We start from the raw sequence: 20,516 nt of genomic DNA on the forward strand, positions 1-20,516 counted from the left end.
TGGTAACATACCTCACGCTCTTGTATAACATAACCTAAAGATGCGCTTCGGGAAGCGATGTTTCTCGCTCTTGTAATGTACTCTACAACTGACTCGTGATTATTCATTTTTATATTCTTTAATTCAAGCCCTGTATCTATTCGTTTATTCTCTATGTCTCCTTCGTGTATTCTTTTTAGTTCATTCCATATCTTTTTTGCGTCTTCTTCTACTAGGAATTGCCCCGCTTGTTGGTCGGACAATGTGGTAATTATTATTCCGAAGGCCTCATCGTTTTTCGTTTCCCATAGTAGTCGCCTTCTCACCTCGTCCGCTTTCCCCTCTACGGATACTGGCGGTTCAAGAACAAGAACAACATCTTCTTAGGCTTTCGTCTGTACTGATAGCAAAAATTGGTGAATTTGAATTATGTTCGTGTTTGAACGCGTCTAAAATACGTTTCCCTAATTCGCGAATTCTATTGGCAAAGGTTATTACCTCCTCATCCGATTTTTGGAAAACACTCGCGAGTTCCCCTAATGCTTCGTACACGGTCTCTTGCGGCGCATAAATTGATCTAAGGTTTTCGAGTAACGCACCTACTCTGTTGAACCGCATGCCGATGATAGATCGCCGCGCATTGCCCTTTAACTTGTTCCGCAGCGACTTGGCAAGATTTTCTTCGTATTGCTGGGGAATCATGCCCAGGGCTTCCTCGCATCCTTCGGCGAAGTATACGAAGTCCAGGTTGTGGCCGTCATACTCCAGGATTGCGGCCAGGGCGTCTTTGTACGATGTGACATAGTACGTACTATGTATGTTCTCTCCGATTCTGCATGGGCGGCGTAGGATGATCATCTTTGTCTACGTCTGGAGGCGGTGTTTGTTCCCGTTGGAGCTGTTGTTGCTGGAGGAAAATCTCTTGTTGTCGTGCCAACCCTTTCTGCTGCGCTGCGAGTTGTTGTTGCTGGATTTGCAATTGGGCCATTTGAACCGCCAGCAACGATCGCATCTCATCTAGCTCCCTCCTTTCCGCCTGCAAGGATTGCTCCTCTGGGCTAGTTGGTTGTCCTTGACCCGGAGGGTGGGTTAGAGACATTCTCTTTTCTTGATTGTTGCACTGTTAAACTTATTCACTTCACCTGTCCCTAATTTTTGGTCAATCCATTTAAGTAATTGACCTGGGGTAGGGGTTATGATGATAGTGACCACAAATGTAAATTACACACACAAACGTTTATTAAAGACTGAATCTTGCAGTATTGATCGGTACAAGGATTTTAGAGAACTGACCTCCCCGCTAGAGATCTCTCGGTTTTAAAGAGTAGCTTCCCTCTCCTGTCCTCGGGGTGGTGGAAAAATGCATGGTAAAGGAAAAATGGAAATGAGGATAGGTCTTGAGGATTTCTTTCTGACGAAGAAAAAGAACGGAGAAATTAGAATGTGCGTAGATTTCCGCACATTGAATAAAATCATGGTCCGCTATAACATCCCGTTGCCGTTGATCGTAGACCAATTAGATCTACTGGAGGGAAAAAAATATTTCACGAGGCTCGATTTAAAAGATGGATTTTTCCATGTTAAGATGGACGAAGCGTCGGTTAAATTTACATCTTTCGTAACCCCTTTCGGGCAATACGAATACACGAGGATGCCGTTCGGGTTAAAAGGCGCGCCTCTTAAATTCCAACGCTACGTCACGGAGATCTTCAAAGAACTAATCAATGAGGGCGAAATATCTGTTTATCTGGACGATTTTCTCATCGCGATAGAGACTATAGAGCACCATTTTGAAGTCCTCGGGAAGGTATTTAAACTACTTGAAGCGAATCTTTTGAATTTACGGTAAGATAAATGCAGGTTTCTCCAAACAAAACTCGATTACATTGGGTTACACGGTAACGAGCGAAGGAATCAGGCCGACGCGACGGAACATGCCTCGAGGCGGTAAAGAAATTCCCCCACCCACGAAACATACGAGAGGTGTAGAGATTTTTGGGCCTGTGTTCGTATTTTCGCTTTGTTGAGGACTTTTCCATCGTCGCGAAGCCCTTATACGATGTGATGAGGAAAGATGCGAAGTTTCAGTTAGGCGAGAAAGAAAAACAAGCGTTCGAGACGCTTAAGAATCGATTGTTAAGCGCGCCATTATTGAGTATTTATTCTGCGCGGGATAACTCTCCAGTAGCCCGTTTTATTGAATTGCCTGAAGAGTATTTTCCGAATAATTCGCATATCATCGGAGATGCTGCATATGCCATTCATCCTCATGTAATGATGCCTTTTCGGAATAATGGACATCTGACAAACCGGCAAATAAATTTTAATTATTGTTTGTCATCTCCATGAGGATGGCAGTTGAACGTGCTATAGGGTCCCTGAAAATGCGCTTTAGGGTACTTTTGGATTGTTTGCCATTAACAGAAATTCAAAAAAATTCCAGAATTCATTTTAGCATGCTGTGTATTACACAATATTTGCCTGCTTCAAAATGATGAAATGCCATTAGGTATACAAAGATATGACGAAGAAGTCGGCCTTGTACATGGTAATGCAGTAGAATTAGGAAAAGTGAAACGAATAACAATTATGAATGCACTACAAATGAGAAGAGGTAATTAAAAAAAAACCGTGTTAAAATTAATACTTTGTCCATTTCGTAAAGGCAAATACATGTGTATTAATTTGAATTGTAATTATTTGAATTTTGATAAAAAATGTCATTAAATAAAAAATCACATTTTAAAAGCCTATTTATTTACATTTATCAACCACTAATATATAATAGATAATATAATATATCATATAAGAATATATAGATAAAACGATAAAAAATAGGGGAAGGAAAGAAGAAGAAAAATAAGTTGTATACTATATATTATCTTTTATTTGCTATCGTTTGAAGCACGGTCAGTAGAGATTTTTGCATTTGCATGTTCTCCCCATGCATTCTTTCGCGCTGCATTTGCCGTTCGTTGTGCCGTGCTTCCCTTTTCTCTTCAGCTTTTCTCCTTTCTGCTTCTCTTTATAATTTCATGGTCTCCCTATCGTCCTTTAATTGTACAATATATTTTTCCAAAAGGACTTTCACACGTCTTTTTTTAGGCGCTCCTGTAATACATATTAATATAAATGGTGACAATATTTATTATATGCATAACAATGAAAGCAACTTTTACTCTAATCATACTTTATTATATTAGTTATATTTTATTACTTTGTAAATTTTCTGAAGCTGAAGGATGAATGATTGAGGATGAAGAGCTGGATGTTGATGTTGATGTTGGTGTTAGTGTTGTTACTGCTGGACCATCACTAGACACTTCGGCTGGAGGACGCATGTATGCTTTTTCGCCAATTAGCGAATCCATCGCCTACAACCACAAAATAAATATTATAAATCTGTACATATAGTATATAGTATCGTATTTACATTTTTATGTATTATACACGTAAGCATATACTTTGTGACGTTGCAACGTTTGCGACGTCCCTTCTCCGTTAATTCCGTGCATATTTTCGAGAGCGATAAAGGACCGGACCGCCCTCTAACGGGACACGTACCGAGACAGGATTCGAGAGCGCTCCTCTAAGAGATTCCGATATTATCGAGGACCTCCTAATGACATCTGTCGCGCGTGCCGAGAACGGCAAGTTTCAGGGCCGTATATGGAACGCGCAGAAGGAACCACCGATCGTCCGAATTGTCACGGGAAATGAACAATCGCCCCAAGGCCAGGAAGCTCCCGACGGAAAAGCGAATGGCCGTTTCGAGAAATTAGAGCTTGGTGCGAGGACACTCGGCAAGCAAACCGGAGGCGCCGCCAGGACAGCAGCTTGCGAACATCTCGTCCGATACGGACTGACGGAACACCCTGACGTCGTCTCGCCCCATCAAGGGAGAGCTGCCCCGGGGTCGGTGCCCTCGTAGTCAAGAAGAGGAAGCCCCTCCGCTGGTCAAGTCGAGCGATAGGCTCCTTGACCAATTTCGTGATTGCCCGGGGCCCTAGGGCGCGAAGAGGGAACGCTCCTGTGCCGTCGAGTCACGCCGTGGAAACACGCCATAGGGAATTCGGAAAAGCGGTCGAGTGGGGGGAACCGTGTTCGATCCGCTAGGCGGCCGAAAATCGATGGATCACTGTCGCGCTGGCTATCACGACGTTGAGACGTGTTTCACACATTGTAATCGCGCCGCGAAATCGGAAGTTGCGAACCGAGTGTCCCGTTGAGAGGATTACGTGGCGTCGGCAAAGTTTCAACGAGCCCAGCTCTATCGGGAGCCGTTTATCCTCCGGAAAACGGAACAATAACGCCACGAGAAGCGGTAAGTCGCACTTGTGATCCATTCCGTATTTTCGTTGCGCGCCGGCTCGACCTTCGTCGTGCGAGGACGAACGCTTCCCGTTCGGTCCTCGATAATTCGCTCGCATTCCTCTCGGAATGCTTTGAGATTGTTCGGGAATATTTCGGGAGAGTTTTCCTCCGTAGATTGCGTGCGGAAGAGTGTCTTCCGAGGAGTCGCGTTCGTGAGAGTAATTCAATTCGGTATCTTCGCGTTTCTCGAATCCTGTGTCTCCTGTCGAAACGTGGATTCTGTCCGTCGGCGTTCGATCGCGTAATCGATAACGTACGCGTCGGGGCGATTCACGTGCGGAAGTCATCGCGGCAGTCTCGCAGTTCGCCGGTCATCTGCGCCTCGCGTTTCCGAAGTTCGTTGCGAACGGAACGACGATCATTGTCAGCGGTATCGTTGCGAGCGAAATCGGTAGGACAACCGCGCGGCGAACGGCCATCTTTTCGCTATCTTGTACGAAGAGCGCGGGCTCTCGGGTCGCGGCCACGTGGCCGCTGATTTTGTAAATCAACGACTGCTACAATAAATAGCTCGAGACCCTATCGTAGTCGAATTATTCGATTCCCTGTGAGATCCGTCCTGCCGAGAGGGCTGTCCTAGTCACCCCGTGTTCGAACCATCTGGCCTAGTCGCGACGTCATTTTCGATCCGCGTATCTCGAGGATTCGGCTCTCGACCTCGGCGTCTCCGAGCTCGAGCAGAGTTTTGCGTTTCGTGTGGCATCCTTGCGGTGCCTGGCGCCCGAACCGTTAGCTTTCGTGAGGAAATCGTCGAATCTTCGAGTCCCGTATTGTCTCGGGCGGACCGCGTGCACTCGGCTTGCACGCGGCCTGGTCTCAGCGCCCGCAAGGCCCGAAGGTAACCGGCTTCCGCGGGTCTAACAGCTCGTCGGAAAAAGGTTAACGTGACAACTTACAGAGTAGAAAGCCCAACTACTGTGCGAGTTGCCGCTTTTTTTATTCTGCTCATGTATGTTTTTATAGGTTCTACGCAATCCAGAAAATTTAACCGAACACTGCAGCCCACTGACTGCATAATTCGCCTCGTTTAGTTGAGCAGCGATCTCCTTCCAGACCTGTTTATGTCTTTTCAGACCGCTACTGAATTCGGGCTCTTTTTCTCTATACGAATCGATTAACAAGAGTACTGCTATATCTGGCCATTGGCCATGTAAATCCTTTCGAATTGTTCTCTCCGCTTATTCCAGGAGCAGAATTGGGAACTTGATCCGAAAAAGTCACTCGTTGTCATTACCGTTACATACAAAAAAGTAACTAGAGGGTTATTGTTGCTCGCTCGCTTTTCTCGCTCGCGAGTAGAGTTGTTTTTTCTCGCTCGCTTCGCTCGCTCGCGGGTAGGCCTGCTCTTGCGAGAGGGTTAGTGGTACGCATGGCTAGTAGGGCCTGCAGCTATTAATGTTTTTTATTTGGTGTGTGACTCTCCAAGAGCCACACAAAGAACTACCCGATTCGTTAGTTGCAGTATAATATTATCATTATTTTTAGTACGTTTTAAGAAGATTATAAGTTTTCAGGGAAATTCAATAGTTTTCTACTTATCAAAATGTTTGCTATATGGCGTCGTATTAAACCAATATCGTATGCTCGTTGGTCGCTTGGTTCCTTGTTATAGCAGAATAATGTTGCAAAATAAATTGCAAATGACCTCTTGTAAATTACTCAAAAAAACTCGAACGTAACCAGTATCTTGAGCAAAGTTGTATATTCCACGCTCGTTCAGATTTCTGTTCATAATTTCGTGAAATAAATTATTTATCATCGGTTTTCGTTAATGTTTCACTAAAAATTAATATATCGCTACGATGAAACCATGAATCTGTATTTATATAAATTAATTTACTCGTCAAAGTACCAATATTTTGATATATAACTATTAATCCGTTTTCATTGATCAAATTATTGAATGATAATTTTAACTGTTTAGTTTTTCGCAAACGATACAATTCATCGTTAGCCGGGTTTGCAATATTGAACTTTGTTTTTTTCGATACTGTTAATTTAAATTGTCCCAAAATGTATAAACCGCTCAATTTTGAAACTCTGCTCAGTGCTACATACAACATTTATATATAATGTTCGTCTTTCTGATTTTTTGAAATCTAAACATACTTTCTCGTATGTTTGTCCCTGACTTTTATGAATCGTAATCGCATCAGCAGTGTTTAGCCGCAGAACTGTGGGTTCGCGACTGTTCCGGATCACTGCCCGCCAAGTTAATCTTGGGCAGCTAGTTCAAATGATAGAATGATCGCAAAGGACAATAATTGATTCGCTTGACTTGATATCGCATGAATACGTTAATGGAAGCGTTTCGTCCCGGACCTGCTAGTGGACTCGTCAGTAAGGCTGATCTAGCAGGTCCTGCCGTATACGCGCGCAGATGATGATATGAGGATTCGCGTTTGTGATTGAACGCACGCGAGGGATCTCGACTGATTTGATCCGGTTCGCGAGGGATTTCGACCGACGCGATCCCGGTTTGTCGGGTGTCCTGATCACTGGACGACGAACTACCGTGATGCTAACTTTGCACATGTTATAAACGATTGACGAGACAACGGCTCGTGCGTTGTACTTGTTTACCCGAGGACTGGAGAATGTCACGGCGTTAGAGCGGAAAACTCAACTGAGCGACTTCGTCTTCCAGTCCTAGCGCGATGCTCGTTGGATTCTCGAATATGAAATAAGATGCACCGATTGGTTCCTGCAGAAAGTTGCATTTCCCAATCAGTACACACTTTAACTTCTAGGACCTCCTTCCCGTAGCTCTGGATGAGGCCCTGGGAAGGAGGAGTGGGGCGAGATCTTACTCGGTCGACGACGCGACGGTCCCAGGTAATTCGACACCCTGCGTAACGGTCGGGGACGGTCCTTCGGAGGGACTAAAGGGTATAGCCGGATAAGGTAGTCAAAAATGCCCTTGAACCGAATTTTATCGACGATGTGCCATTCGATAGAGCACCAAGAAAAAACATACTGTGCAAAATTTCAACCCTGTATCTCGATCGGGAGGGTAGTTATGGGGTAAAATCGAAAAATCAGTTTTTGGCCTATTTTCCCTAGTTAATGACGTTTAGAAATTCTGAAAAAAGTCTGACACATGTCAAGAACCCAAATACATACTTTGCAAATTAGTTTCAGATTTTTAAAATGGAAATCCTGCTTGTAAAAAATCAAAAACCTCAAAAAAATCGAAAAAATGCAGATTTCACATGGAAGTTCTCGAGTGTCCACTTTTATATTTTTACAGTAGCAGTATATTGTTATAAGTATTGTTCATGAATTTTTTCAGATTTTTCGGTTTGGTGCGCCGTTGTTAAATAAAATAAAAACCGATTTTTTCGACGTTTTTTCCGCGAAGAACTAAGCTAACCTTAAAATTGTTACGTTCTATTTATTCTGTAAGTCGATCAGGCTCTGATAAACCTTGAGCATTCTACAGAAGTAATTAAAAAATGAAATCAACTTAATTAATATTTCTACATTATAATCATTACATCTAGAAATATAAATCACGTTTCCAACAATTCAGTTGGCTCAGTGCGTTAGGCGTTCGATTGTGGACCGGCCTATGCTAGGTTCGCGCCCGTCGTAGGTCTATTTTTTTTATTTCATCAATTCTCTTCTTTTTTTATATCTAACTTCACACTAGTCAAGGATATTCTTTTAAAAGCAATATTTAAATATTTAAAAAGTATTTTAAGGTAAAATACACCAAATATAGTAGTTGTGTCTAACAGAGTCGTAAGGCGAGTAAAGAAAAGAAAAGGTAAACGTATAAAAGTAAACAAAGGTAAAAGTTAATGAAACATCAAAAGTTTGTCATTCTAAATATGCTATTACAGATTCGTTAGTTTACTTTGACAAGCATCGGAACATCTGCTTTCATTGTGAAATATTTCATTAGCAACCCTGAGTAGTACATACACAACAATTGCTGTTCCGCATAAGAGACGAGGTACCAAATTGAATGCCTCAAAAGAAGTAAACAACAATAGAACCATTTCTACAACTTGAATTTCTTTCTTTTCTCTATAACAAAGTATTTAAAACTCGAAGACACATAAATGGAATTACTGCTGAAAATGTCGAGTACTGCCAGAAGTTCCTCCAATTTTCAACATAGATAAATCTTTCAATTCATCGATAAAATAAAATATGCTTTACAGAAAACACGATAAAATGAATATGAGATAATTAAGATCCGCACAAGCTATGTATTATAATTTTTTTGCGAATTTCACCTATAATATTTTTGTTGAATATGTAGATATTGCTTCTAAAAGAAATCTACAAACACACCATTGATTATTATATAGTCAGACATAAAAAAAAAGAATTAATCAAGTAAAAAAAATGTATACCTATGCAGGGAGCGAACCTAGCATAGGCCGGTCCACAATCGAACGCCTAACGCACTGAGCCAACTGAATTGTTGGAAACGTGATTTATATTTCTAGATGTAATGATTATAATGTAGAAATATTAATTAAGTTGATTTCATTTTTTAATTACTTCTGTAGAATGCTCAAGGTTTATCAGAGCCTGATAGACTTACAGAATAAATAGAACGTAACAATTTTAAGGTTAGCTTAGTTCTTCGCGGAAAAAACGTCGAAAAAATCGGTTTTTATTTTATTTAACAACGGCGCACCAAACCGAAAAATCTGAAAAAATTCATGAACAATACTTATAACAATATACTGCTACTGTAAAAATATAAAAGTGGACACTCGAGAACTTCCATGTGAAATCTGCATTTTTTATAAAATTCGGTTCAAGGGCATTTTTGACTACCTTATCCGGCTATACCCTTTTACTAATTCTATTTCCTAAAAATCTATATCATGACAAAATCGATTATCGTAATTTATTTCAGAGTTTTACGATTCTTCGAGAGACAATCAAATCAAAGGACTTTATTCTAGTTCCACCGAAAAAGAAAAACGGTATTAAACCTGAAATTTTTAACGAAATGATTAAATTCATCTTTCCTTCCAATAGTATAAAATTCTTAAATATAAAAATAAAATCGTTCCTAATAATCGTGAAGAAATACAAATCATTCTTAAAGAGTGTCATGACAGCAAACTGACATTGTGGTTTTAATCGTACTTATTCTAGAATCAAGGACAGATATTACTGGTCTACAATGAAAAGAGATATTAGAAATTATATTAAAACATGTCACTCTTGCCAATTGAATAAAACCAATTTTAAACCCACAAAACAACCCATGGAGATTACCACTACTTCCGAAAAACCTTCTCAAAGACTAGCTATTGACATAGTAGGACCTCTACCCATTACTGAACAAGGCAATCGATTTATCATCACAGCTCAAGACGATTTGACAAAATACTCATTTGCAATTGCAGTCCCACATCACGAAGCCGAAACAGTAAGCCGAAACATAAAAATTACTTTATATTTATGTCTACTTCGGTATTCCTCAGACGTACCTAACTGATCAAGGTTCAGATTTTATGTCAGATCTTGTTAAGGAAATAAGTAATCTTTTCAAGACAAAACATATCTCAACCACACCTTATCATCCTCAAACGAATGGAGCTCTTGAAAGATCTCATCTCACTCTAAAAGATTATCTCAAACATTATATAAATAACAAACAAACGGACTGGGACACTTACATCACCTTTGCAATGTTTAGTTACAATACAGCCGTTCATAAATCTACTCGTTACAGATCGTATGAACTGCTTTTCGGACAAAAGGCTTATTTACCTTCGTCTATCACTCAAGATCCGGAATTTCATAATACAGTAAATTCTCTATAAACGCGAACGCACCGGGGGGATTTTGTCTCGTTTTTCGATCGTGGTCCTACTTTTTTCGAGCTTCAAAGGCCGAGCCGAACGTAGAGAAGGACAGCGCGTGTAAAGCGAGACCACGCGCGGGCCTTTGAACTGTGCCGGCGACTTCGACTCTCCGCGTCTCTTTCTTTTCTATACGCGCTATCCTTCCTTGCAGTTTAAATACCATCGAAGGAAAACTATCGAATCGGAGCGTTTGCATGCATCAGGAAAAGACACACTTTTTGTAGTTTTTGAACTGTTTTAAGTAATGTACTTAAGATTTATTCAAGATTTATTTAATTTTGTTTCTTATCAAAAAATTGTAATGGAGCGAGCGACGCGCGTGACTTGACACGGTGTTCGGTTTTGCGACATGATCGGTCATAGTTCATCGCGTCTTTATATTTGCGAAACCGAACGTTAAACATCTGGCACTCCGCGCGGCAATCTTTTTAATAGGTTTTACCGTTAATCCCGACATTACCGTCGAAAGTTTAGTTACTTTATGACCACCGTAACGCTTGGCCCTCACAACATTCTGTTTTTAGGCGATACAACAACCAGTGCCGTAATGAGGATATGAAGTAAACCAATGTGTAATGACAAAAAAATAATATAATAAAAATATAAAACAGTTCAGCATATTTTATAAAGTAATTTTTCTCGTTTTTTAATCTTTGCATAGCGTCGAGATCGCAATTTCTCTTTCTTTTTCATGTTCTAAAGTCACTTCATATGTACGTACCGTCAATTAAACCACTAAATTCTTTCAAATTATATCGTGTTTGGTATCATTTTAATCAGAAAAATGCCAGAAATAAGGTAGTGAAAGTCCCATAACAGAATCATGGAAAATGAAGAAGTTTGACTGTTGGTGTAACGTTATGATGACTCACGGGCGTTTGAACTGTGCCGGCGCGCTGCGACTCTGCGTCTCTTTCTTTCACATACGCTGTCCTTCCTTGCGCTCGAAACTTTTATCGTCAATTAAACCACTAAATTCTGCTTAAATTATATCGTGTTTGGTATCAGTTTAATCAGAAAAATGCTAGAAATAAGGTAGTGAAAATCCCATAACAGAATCATGGAAAATGAAGAAGTTTGACTGTGGTGTAACGTTATGATGACTCACGGGCGCGTTTGAACTGTGCCGACGACTGCGACTCTCCGCGTCGCGTTTGTAGTGGTTCACACCGATATACCGAGCCGAGTCAGTGTATTAGTTTGGAGGGGATATTTTTGTCGCGTTTATCGTTGAAAGATTTTCGCGTTTATAGAGAATTTACTGTACTTACGATGACTACGTTAGATCACTCAAGTTTAAATTAAACACAGCTTTTCAAATCGCACGCGAAAATCTTGTTAATTCAAAATTAAAAAGCAAAGAATACTATGATAAGAAAATTAATCCAATTAAATTCAAAGTTAACGATTTGGTTATGATTGAAAATAAATACATTCCTTCAGGATTATCAAAAAAACTTTTGAGTAATGCTAAGGGACCTTATAAGATCATTCGACTTTTTCCTAACCAAACTGCATAAATTCAAATTAACAAAAAATTGGTTAAATATCATACTAATTTTCTCAAACCTTATTTTTCAGATGAATAAAACTATCCTAATCCTTCTACTTCCACTCCTAGCAAGTAGCCATGTTTTCATCAATCACCCTTTAAAAGAATCTAGTGGAATCTTTTATAACAAAAAAGGAATAGCTAAGATTGCGAATTGCAAACTCACACTTCTCTCATATATGAATAAAACTCATTTAAACAATGCGCTCACGATCATTAACACATATTTAATTAAAACCAGAGATATTTGTAATTTAACGTTACAAGATTCAACTCGGAAAGATCATACTAGCTTTCATTGTGAACGCACTATCCAGTTAATCGAAACAGAATGGCTAGAAATTAATACAAAACGCGAAATACTCGAACAACTGACCGAGAAATTAATTTCTAGAAAGAAACGTGGTCTCTTAAACGGCATGTCGTATCTATTAAAATGGGCTTTCGGTATCCCTGACGCTGATGATGCTCAATTTTATGAAGATAGTATTAAAACTTTAATAAACAACAATAAGAAAACACAAACCTTGCTTAAAACACAAGTTCAAGTAATTACGAACACTATTAAAAATTTTAATAATTCTTTATCCTCCCTTCAAAGTCAAGAGAGAGCAATGAATGAAAATATAGACAAAATAAGTTCTTTTACTCTACTCAAGCAAATTCTTATATTTCACATTGTTCGCGGATCGGATGGGAATTAGGAAATCGGCGTGGGTGAATTCGAGTATAACGAGACTTGTATGAACAAACACTTTAATACACTAAACGTTCGTACCATAATCTCCCTATTTTTCCCGTGTTCTGCAAAGTTTCAGCTTTAATTTTAATAAAATTTCATCGCTCTACCTCATTTCTATCGAAAGTTCTTTGATTTTGTCTCCGATTTGGACGAAAGGTCCCACTGTACGGCGTTCTAGCCTCTTCGACGGACAACATGCAGCCGAATATTGCAAAACCATTGCTCGTAAACCTAAAAATAGGACTTTTGAGAATGATCACACCCTAGATTGATCTTTCATCTAGCGATTTTGACTATTAAAAAAACCTGTCTTTGCATTATCGAGAAATCAGAAGACTAATCCCGGACCCTTGCAATCCTCGCGTACACGTATACGTGTCTAGCAGTGTGTGCACTAATACGTTTCCCACAAGACGACTCCCTTAAATTCTTCTACACGCTTTTACATATTAATGTATCTTCTCTTCCCACCTACTGATTTCCAAGTCCACCATATTCCAATGAATTCATAATCAGCAACATCTGTCATTTGGAAAATTTTCAATTTTGCGCCGCCTCCGAAAAGATTGTATAGTATTTAAGTTCGTGTGTATTCACATAAATTAAATGGAAATTATTTCATACTTTTTAATTTTTTCGAAGTCGGTTTAATTTTTTTTAATAAAATTTTTAATCAGTCCTTTTCACAGCCGCACAGGAACTACAATCGACGAGATATCTCGTTTCCGCGATGTCGAAGAAACGATGCTGTGGATGGATAATAGAACGTTATATCAGTAATAAGGATATACGAGATATCTCGTCCATGGCATCGTTCGTTCGTCAAGAATCGGTGTTTTCGAGAATCATATGGTTCTCGAAAAATCAATGCCATATGATTCTCGAAAAATCAATATCTCCTTGGGAACGATTTCATTTGTTTTAAACGACGCCTTCATCGAATACATTGTACGCTGGGAGAGCACAGTTTCGCGCGGCATCGCGAAGAGCATCGATCTCTTTCCGCGTCGGAGTAAGTAATTTCGTTCGATATCGATACGAGTTATAAAAGTGTGCTACGAGTTCAACAATTATGTGAAAGTGTGGTGGTTGTATGTAGTAGTCAAATGGATTTACGGCTGAATAAGTGAGTTTTTAATTCAATAAGTTTGTGCTTCTTCTATCGTTCGGGTAAAGTTGCCGATGATGTGGGTCCTCACCGATTTCGATGACTTTGAAATATGTTATAAATTCGATGTTTTAAATATCTTTTTCCTTTGAAATAAAGCTCATCGAAATCGGCGAGGAGATACATAGTATGTACATCAATCGATTTACAATTACAAATTTTTACAATAATATCGTAAACTAAAGCCGACCGACAAAAACCGTAAAGGGAAATGGTGTTCAGAATCATGGTCTTGACAACATATCCAAAGCTTATCGCGATTGGCGAAGAGATAGTACATCGATCGATTTACAATTACAAATTTTTACAATAATATCGTAAACTAAAGCCGATCGACAGAAACTGTAAAGGGAAATGTTGTTCAGAATCATGGTATTGACAACATATCCAAAGCTTATCGAAATTGGCGAGGATTCACATCATCGAGAAACTTTTGTTCGTCGCGACATCGCGGCGTGCCACCGACACTCGGCTGCCGGCGCGCCGGGCTGCACGCGTCTAGCTCGCGCTCTGATTGGTCCGTGTTTTTCGTTAATAACTCGTTAACGAAGCCGCAGACGACATTTTTTCAAAGGAAAATGTCGCTTGAAATGATCTCAGGAACCTCCCATTTTCGGCTCCGGACCTAATTTTGAGACACCCTGTATATTGGATGCACGTAACGCGAACAGGGCTTTGAACCACTATAGTGAGAAATGCGGCGTGGTTAGCAAAGGCGCGGTAGCGACGACAGAGTAAGCAAGTCCGATGTGTGTTTATCGCGAGGTGTCAACAGACTCAGCTGATTCTCGGTGCTACGAACCGGTGCGAAATCAGCTGTGGTCGTTGGTGCCTTGGGCTAGCACAAGTGGGGGGAGCCTAGACGTCGTGACGTCAATCGCGAGTCCCGATCCCGGCAAGCGGATAGATCGAGTGACGGTTTGCCGAAACATTACTCCCCCCCTTGCCGAGACGCAGTTTCGGCAATGAGGCTAGGCGGTTTTATTATTTTATGGCGCCGGGGGTGTAGTTTCGACCGGCAGTCTACACAGCTTGACTATTGGCCGTTTTTGTATTGTCGTCGCGGTTCGCACAGTGCACACACGTGTAATGTCGTCCTTTCCGGGGTGGAGTTCGATCACACGCGCGAGAGGCCATTTGGCCGGTGGTGTCCGCTCGTCTCGCACGAGGACAAGGTCTCCTACGCGGAACGGTGGAGACGTCGTTCGCCACTTGGATGCCGAGTGAAATTGCTGAATGTACTCTCGCGACCAGCGCGACCAAAAGTGATCCAGGATCTGCCGCAATAGTTGCCATCGGGACAACCGTGTGCGTGGAGTGTCTGCGAGGTCCGGTTCAGGAATTACGTTGAGCGCGTCGCCTACGAGGAAGTGACCCGGAGTGAGCGTAGCGAGATCCGACGCATCGTCAGTGAGTGGACAGATCGGCCGCGAGTTTAACGAGGCTTCAATCTGCGCCAACAGTGTCGCATACTCCTCGAACGTCAGTGGGGATTCGCCGATGACGCGACGCATATGAAATTTGGTCGATTTGACTGCGGCTTCCCACTTACCACCGAAGTGGGGGGCGGAAGGAGGATTGAATCGCCACTGAGTTCCGAGGTTGGCGAGACTGTATGCGATCGCTTGCGATTCTTGCGAAGCGCGTGTAAACATACGACGCAATTCGATGTCCGCCCCGACGAAGTTCGTGCCACAATCGCTCGACAATGTGCTGCAAATGCCTCGACGTCCCGTGAACCGCTTATAAGCCGCGATAAACGCGTCTGCCGTGTAGTCGGATACGAATTCGAGGTGTACCGCGCCGGTAGCCATACATACGAATACCGCGAGGTATCCTTTGAGGACCTTGCCTCCGCGGCTTCGGTTGGTTCGCCAGAGGAAGGGTCCCGCGTAGTCTACCCCGGAATGTAAGAACGCACGTGCTGGTGTGATGCGGCGCGACGGAAGTTGTCCCATAATTTGCGCACACTGCCGAGCTCTATGACGTGCGCACGTTACACATTTGCTTATAAATGCGCGGATCGGTTGTCGTCCGCCGACAATCCAGTAAGATTGTCGTAAGGTCGCGAGTGTGAGCTGTGGTCCGGCGTGCAGGTTCCTTAAATGCGCTTGGGCGATGACGAGAGAGGTAAACGCTGAAGATCGCGGTGAGATCATCGGGTGCTTTTGATCTGCGTCGAGAAGAGAGTGCTGAAGGCGTCCTCCCACGCGCAAGATGCCGGTCGCGTCAGTAAAGGGCATTACGTGTACAAGCGAGCTGGATTTCGGTAATGCGACTCCGAGAGTGATCGCCTGAATCTCTGGCATGAAATGATTCGTCTGCTTCTGGCGAATCCAGAACTTACGAGCCTCCTCTAGTTCCGAGACTGTTAAGGAATCTGCAGGACCGCGATCTGCTCTTTTTTGTCTCATGCGGCGCACAGCTCTGAAACATAGTGCGGTTATTCGTAGCAAGCGCGTGAGAGACGAGAACCGATTGATTAAGTCCCACGAAGGTATGGTGGCGGCGTGTGCCATGGGCGTTTTTTCAGGCCGTTTCCCGGCGTCGATGCGGGAGTCGGGATAGAGTGTTTCCGTGGGCCAAGCTGGAGAGCCCTCTCGCAGCCAGGCCGGCCCTCACCACCAAATGGAATCGAGTAGTGTTCGCGGAGAAACACCGAGGGAAGCTAAATCCGCAGGGTTGCAAGTCCCTGGAACGTGGTGCCAATAGGCGTGCGGTGTGAGCTGATGAATCTCAGCGATGCGGTTTCGTACGAAATCCTTCCATTTGGAGGGAGGGCTGCGAATCCACGCGAGCGCTACGGCCGAATCTGTCCACAAATGCGCGGGTATGCGCTCAAGTCCTAATGCGGTGCGGGTGTGGGCTACTTGTTTCGCGAGGAGAAGTGCGGCCGACAATTCCAGCCGCGGGACGGTCATCGGTTTGATGGGAGCGACTCGGGACTTCGCGGAGAGCAAGGTTACGCGGAACGACTCGTCATCGTCTCTGACGCGGATGTATATTACGATGCCCATCGCGCGCGTGGATGCGTCGGAGAATCCGTGGATTTCGACTTCGCGATCGGGGTCTAGTTGTCCGACCCATCTATCTAACGTGAGCTCCCGAATCTCCGCCAAGTCCGTGCAGAATCGCTCCCATCTTTGCGTGAACTCAGGCGGAAGCTCATCGTCCCAACTCGTTTTCTGCATCCATAATTCCTGCATAAGCAGCTTTCCCTGTACGGTGACGGGCGCGAGCCATCCTAATGGGTCGAAGAGCTGCGAAATTGTCGACAGTACTTCTCGCTTCGACCTGTGGACGTGCGCTGGTGCCCAGAAGGAAAACACGAACGCGTCGGATTCGGTTTTCCACGCGAGGCCGAGCGCGCGACGCGGTGTATCAATGGTCAGCGTACGCTCGTTCGTCGATTCGGGACTTCGTTGGTCCGCGGGGATTAACTCACTACAGTTTGCTACCCATTTTTTCAGCGTAAATCCTCCGGCTCTCACGATACTTTGCAACTGACGGATTTTCTCGTGAGCTGTTCGCAGATCGTTTGCTCCCGATAGTACGTCATCGACGTATGTCTCGCGTAATAAAATGTCCCTCGCGCGCGGAAAACGTTGCCCTCGTCGCTGACCAATTGACGCATGCATCTTAACGCGAGAAACGGGGTGCAGGCAAGGCCGTAAGTGACGGTAGTGAGCGCGTATTCCTGAACCGGTACCGACGACTCGCGGCGCCACAGGATTCGTTGGAAGCGTTGATCATCTTCATGTACGCGAATTTGCCGGTACATTTTCTCCACATCGGCGGAGAACGCGAACCGAAATCTGCGCCACCGTAAGATGACGTCAGATAAGTCCACTTGTAACTTTGGACCAGTGTGTAAGCATTCGTTGAGCAACGTTCCGGACGTCGTGCGATGTGACCCGTTGAATACGACGCGGATCTTCGATGACTCGCCTGCTTCGCGGAAGACGCCGTGATGCGGTAATACATAGGACACGGTGTTTGCTTCGTTCTCGCGATCGGTTGTGACGCGCATGTCGCCGAGACTTTCGTATTCCTCGAGGAATTCAATATATTTCTCCCGGACTTGAGGACGCGACGCGAGTGCTTTTTCGTTTCGCAACAATATACGCAGCGCTGCCGTTCTAGAGTCCCCGAGTTCGCGAGGGTTTTTCACGAATGGTAATCGAACGACGTACCGCCCGGTTTGATCACGTGAATGAGTAAGAGAAAAGTGTTCCTCACAGTTACGCTCGGACTCGGTCAACATCGTGTCGTGCTGAGTGTTTGGTTCCTCCTGGACCCAGAATCTTTGGACTAGCTCATAGAGTTCCCGGTCGACGCCACACTGAAAGCTGGAAACTCCGACTGATGCAGAGTGGGAACATCCGGATGCGGCTGGACCGGAGATGACCCAGCCTAGCTTCGTGAGCTGGGCGACAGGCGTCTTGTCGGCTCCTCGCCGAATGTCGGGTCGTATGATGCAGCTGTAGACATCGACGCCGATGACGATGTCGATCGGCTGCGACTCCAAGTAGGATGGGTCAGCCAACGTGAGTCCTTGTATGTGCGACCAAATTGCATGAAGAGTGGCCACGGTAGGCGTGTAATGCTTGAGAGTGGGTAAAATGAACGCGTTGATTTTACAGGTGAACGGCTCTGTCATCGAGGAGATGACGAAAGTAGAAACGCCCCGTGTCGTCACATTATGACCCGCTCCGATGCCGTAGATCGGTAAGCACGCATGTTGCCGAGGAAGATGCAGCTGCTGGCATATGGATTCCCTGACGAATGAGACTTCGGAGCCTTGGTCCAGCAAGACGCGAGCCGTGATGCTGCTCCCGTCGTTGGACAGCACCTTAACGAGGGGGGTGGCTAGGATGATCGGACATCGAAGCGATACCGAAGACGCGACTGGGACGACGTGGAGGGCAGCGGCAGATGAAGACTCCACCGGGGGTGCGGTTGTCGGGGTCAAGTCCACAGACGACGAGGACGCGGGGGGGTCGTGCAACGACGTGTGGTGACGAGAAGCGCATTTCATGCATTTACCCCGATTGCGGCAGACATTTCGGGAGTGGAAGCCCAAGCAGTTGAAACAGCGCCGATTTTGCGTGATGTACTGCATCCGTTGCTCAGGCGTCATTGCAAGATATTGAGCACAGATTCCGATATAATAATCCGCAGAGCATAACGTGCACTGGGCTCGAGAGCTGACGGTGGCGTGTAATAGCGCGCTGAACGATTGCGGTTTCGGTGTCGTCGCGGCCGCTTTTGCTTTTTCGTACGACGTCAGTGCGAGTATGCGCTTATGTAGAAAATCGTCCAGGACAGAGAACTCTGGATACTCCTTTTGTTTGGCTATTAGAAGCTCCCACGCTTTGAGTGACTCTGCGTCCAGGCGTCGAGTTACCCAGAATATTATAAACGGCCCCCAATGATGAACTTGACATTTGAGCACCGTGAGCGCGTTCAGTACTTGTTTCACGGTGCCGCGAATTTTTTTTAACTCCGCGGCTGATTCGGACTTAGCCATGGGTAACGAAAACAATGTCTCGAGGAGATTGTCAACAAGGACGCGTGTGTTATTAAATTGCCCGTCGACGAGTTGCCACGCACCGTTAAAATGTTCTCCGTCGACCGGTAGATTACGAACGAGGTCGAGAGCGTCACCCTGGAGGCTCTGGAGCAGATAATGAAATCTTTCGGTATCATCGAGACTCGCATTGTTTAAAACTAGCGAAGTAAATAACGCCTTGAATGGCGGCCACTCTTTGAAGTCCCCGGAGAATGTCGGAACGTCAATTCGGCGCAGCTTTGCTGATGAAATTGCCGGCGCGTGCCTCTCGGTACCGCGTGCGCTGGTTTCATTGTTCGGGGCGGAGACCTGAGGCGAAATCTCTTTGAGAAAACGGCAGAGTGTTGCTTGGGTTTCAATAACCAATTCCTCACACTCGTAATGCAGGTCGCGAGCGTAGTATTCATGCGTCAGAATTTCGACTGTACATAACTCGTGGAGTTGTCGATGGTTAGCCCGGAATTCATCCCAATTCCGCAAGAGCGCATCCAACCTGGTTTGTATAAACTCTTCCGTGAGGCTGGCCATCCCTTTTTTTTTGGTGTTGGTGATAATGCGACTGATATTCCGATGCAATTCAAATTGCATGGCGAGCAGGGTTGTGGCCGTTGACATTTTGCACGTACTCACGCTCAAATGCGACGGTTGGCAACGAACACGAGGTCACGCGACACACGACCGCGACGATAACACAGAGTGCGAACTAACGTTAACCGTCACTGACGCGTTTGAATGTTGTAAGCCAGCGCTCGGATTTACTTACTCGCGACGGCCTAGTTTCGGCGGCCACGCCCCCTCGACCCGGTCTAGTTTCGCAGGCCACGCCCCTCGACCTGGACGGGTTTCGAAGGCTACACCTCCTCGACCCGGAGGGGATTCGAAAGCCACCACTCCTTGACCCAGCCAAGTTTCGAAGGCCACGCCCTGTAGACCCGGCCGCGCCTCTCGCTCCCTGTGGCGGTCCTAGTTCGCAGCTCCTCAGGCGCATCCCATGCTCGCTATTTGTGGCGCCTAGGAGGGGGCGTAGCCTTCGAAACTCGGACGTCGCGAGTAAGTAAATCCGAACGCTGATCTAAGGACAAAACGCGTCACATGACCGGGTCGCGGCGCAGCGGGGAAGGTAGAGTGGGGACACAAGTCTTAATCTGGCGACTCCGCTACAGCAACGCGTAATCGAGGAGACTCTGTGAATCATAAAACCATAAGCCCACCGATTGATGTCAAGTTGCACGGCTACGTTACAGGGCACAAACCAGCAAACAAGCAAACAGATCGCATCCGTCGGCCGC

The 20,516-nt window shown here is 44.5% G+C and overlaps 2 protein-coding genes across 2 annotated transcripts; both read right to left on the minus strand.

The window, feature by feature from the left end:
- Positions 1 to 14,644: 14,644 nt before the first annotated feature.
- LOC143217847 (uncharacterized) lies at positions 14,645 to 16,069 on the minus strand. The gene has a single exon (XM_076442493.1). It carries the CDS (start codon positions 16,067 to 16,069, stop codon positions 14,645 to 14,647), a length of 1,425 nt encoding a protein of 474 aa, XP_076298608.1.
- Positions 16,070 to 16,273: 204 nt separating this feature from the next.
- Positions 16,274 to 19,185, minus strand: LOC143217848 (uncharacterized). Its single transcript, XM_076442494.1, has 2 exons — positions 17,265 to 19,185; positions 16,274 to 17,178 (listed from the first exon to the last, which is right to left on the minus strand). The coding sequence occupies exons 1-2, from the start codon at positions 19,183 to 19,185 to the stop codon at positions 16,274 to 16,276; spliced, it is 2,826 nt and encodes a 941-aa protein (XP_076298609.1).
- Between the last annotated feature and the right edge of the window lie 1,331 nt (positions 19,186 to 20,516).

The sequence above is a fragment of the Lasioglossum baleicum genome, chromosome 18, assembly GCF_051020765.1.
Source record: "Lasioglossum baleicum chromosome 18, iyLasBale1, whole genome shotgun sequence".
Classification (NCBI taxonomy): domain Eukaryota; kingdom Metazoa; phylum Arthropoda; class Insecta; order Hymenoptera; family Halictidae; genus Lasioglossum; species Lasioglossum baleicum.

Bases quoted from the DNA above. Each gene is read 5' to 3' on its own strand.
- LOC143217848 (XM_076442494.1), bottom strand. From the start codon at position 19,185: ATGGCTAAGTCCGAATCAGCCGCGGAGTTAAAAAAAATTCGCGGCACC. The intron at 17,179-17,264 runs GCAACGTTTTCC...ATCTGCGAACAG, and splicing joins TCAATTGGTCAGCGACGAGG to CTCACGAGAAAATCCGTCAG.
- LOC143217847 (XM_076442493.1), bottom strand. From the start codon at position 16,069: ATGAGACAAAAAAGAGCAGATCGCGGTCCTGCAGATTCCTTAACAGTC.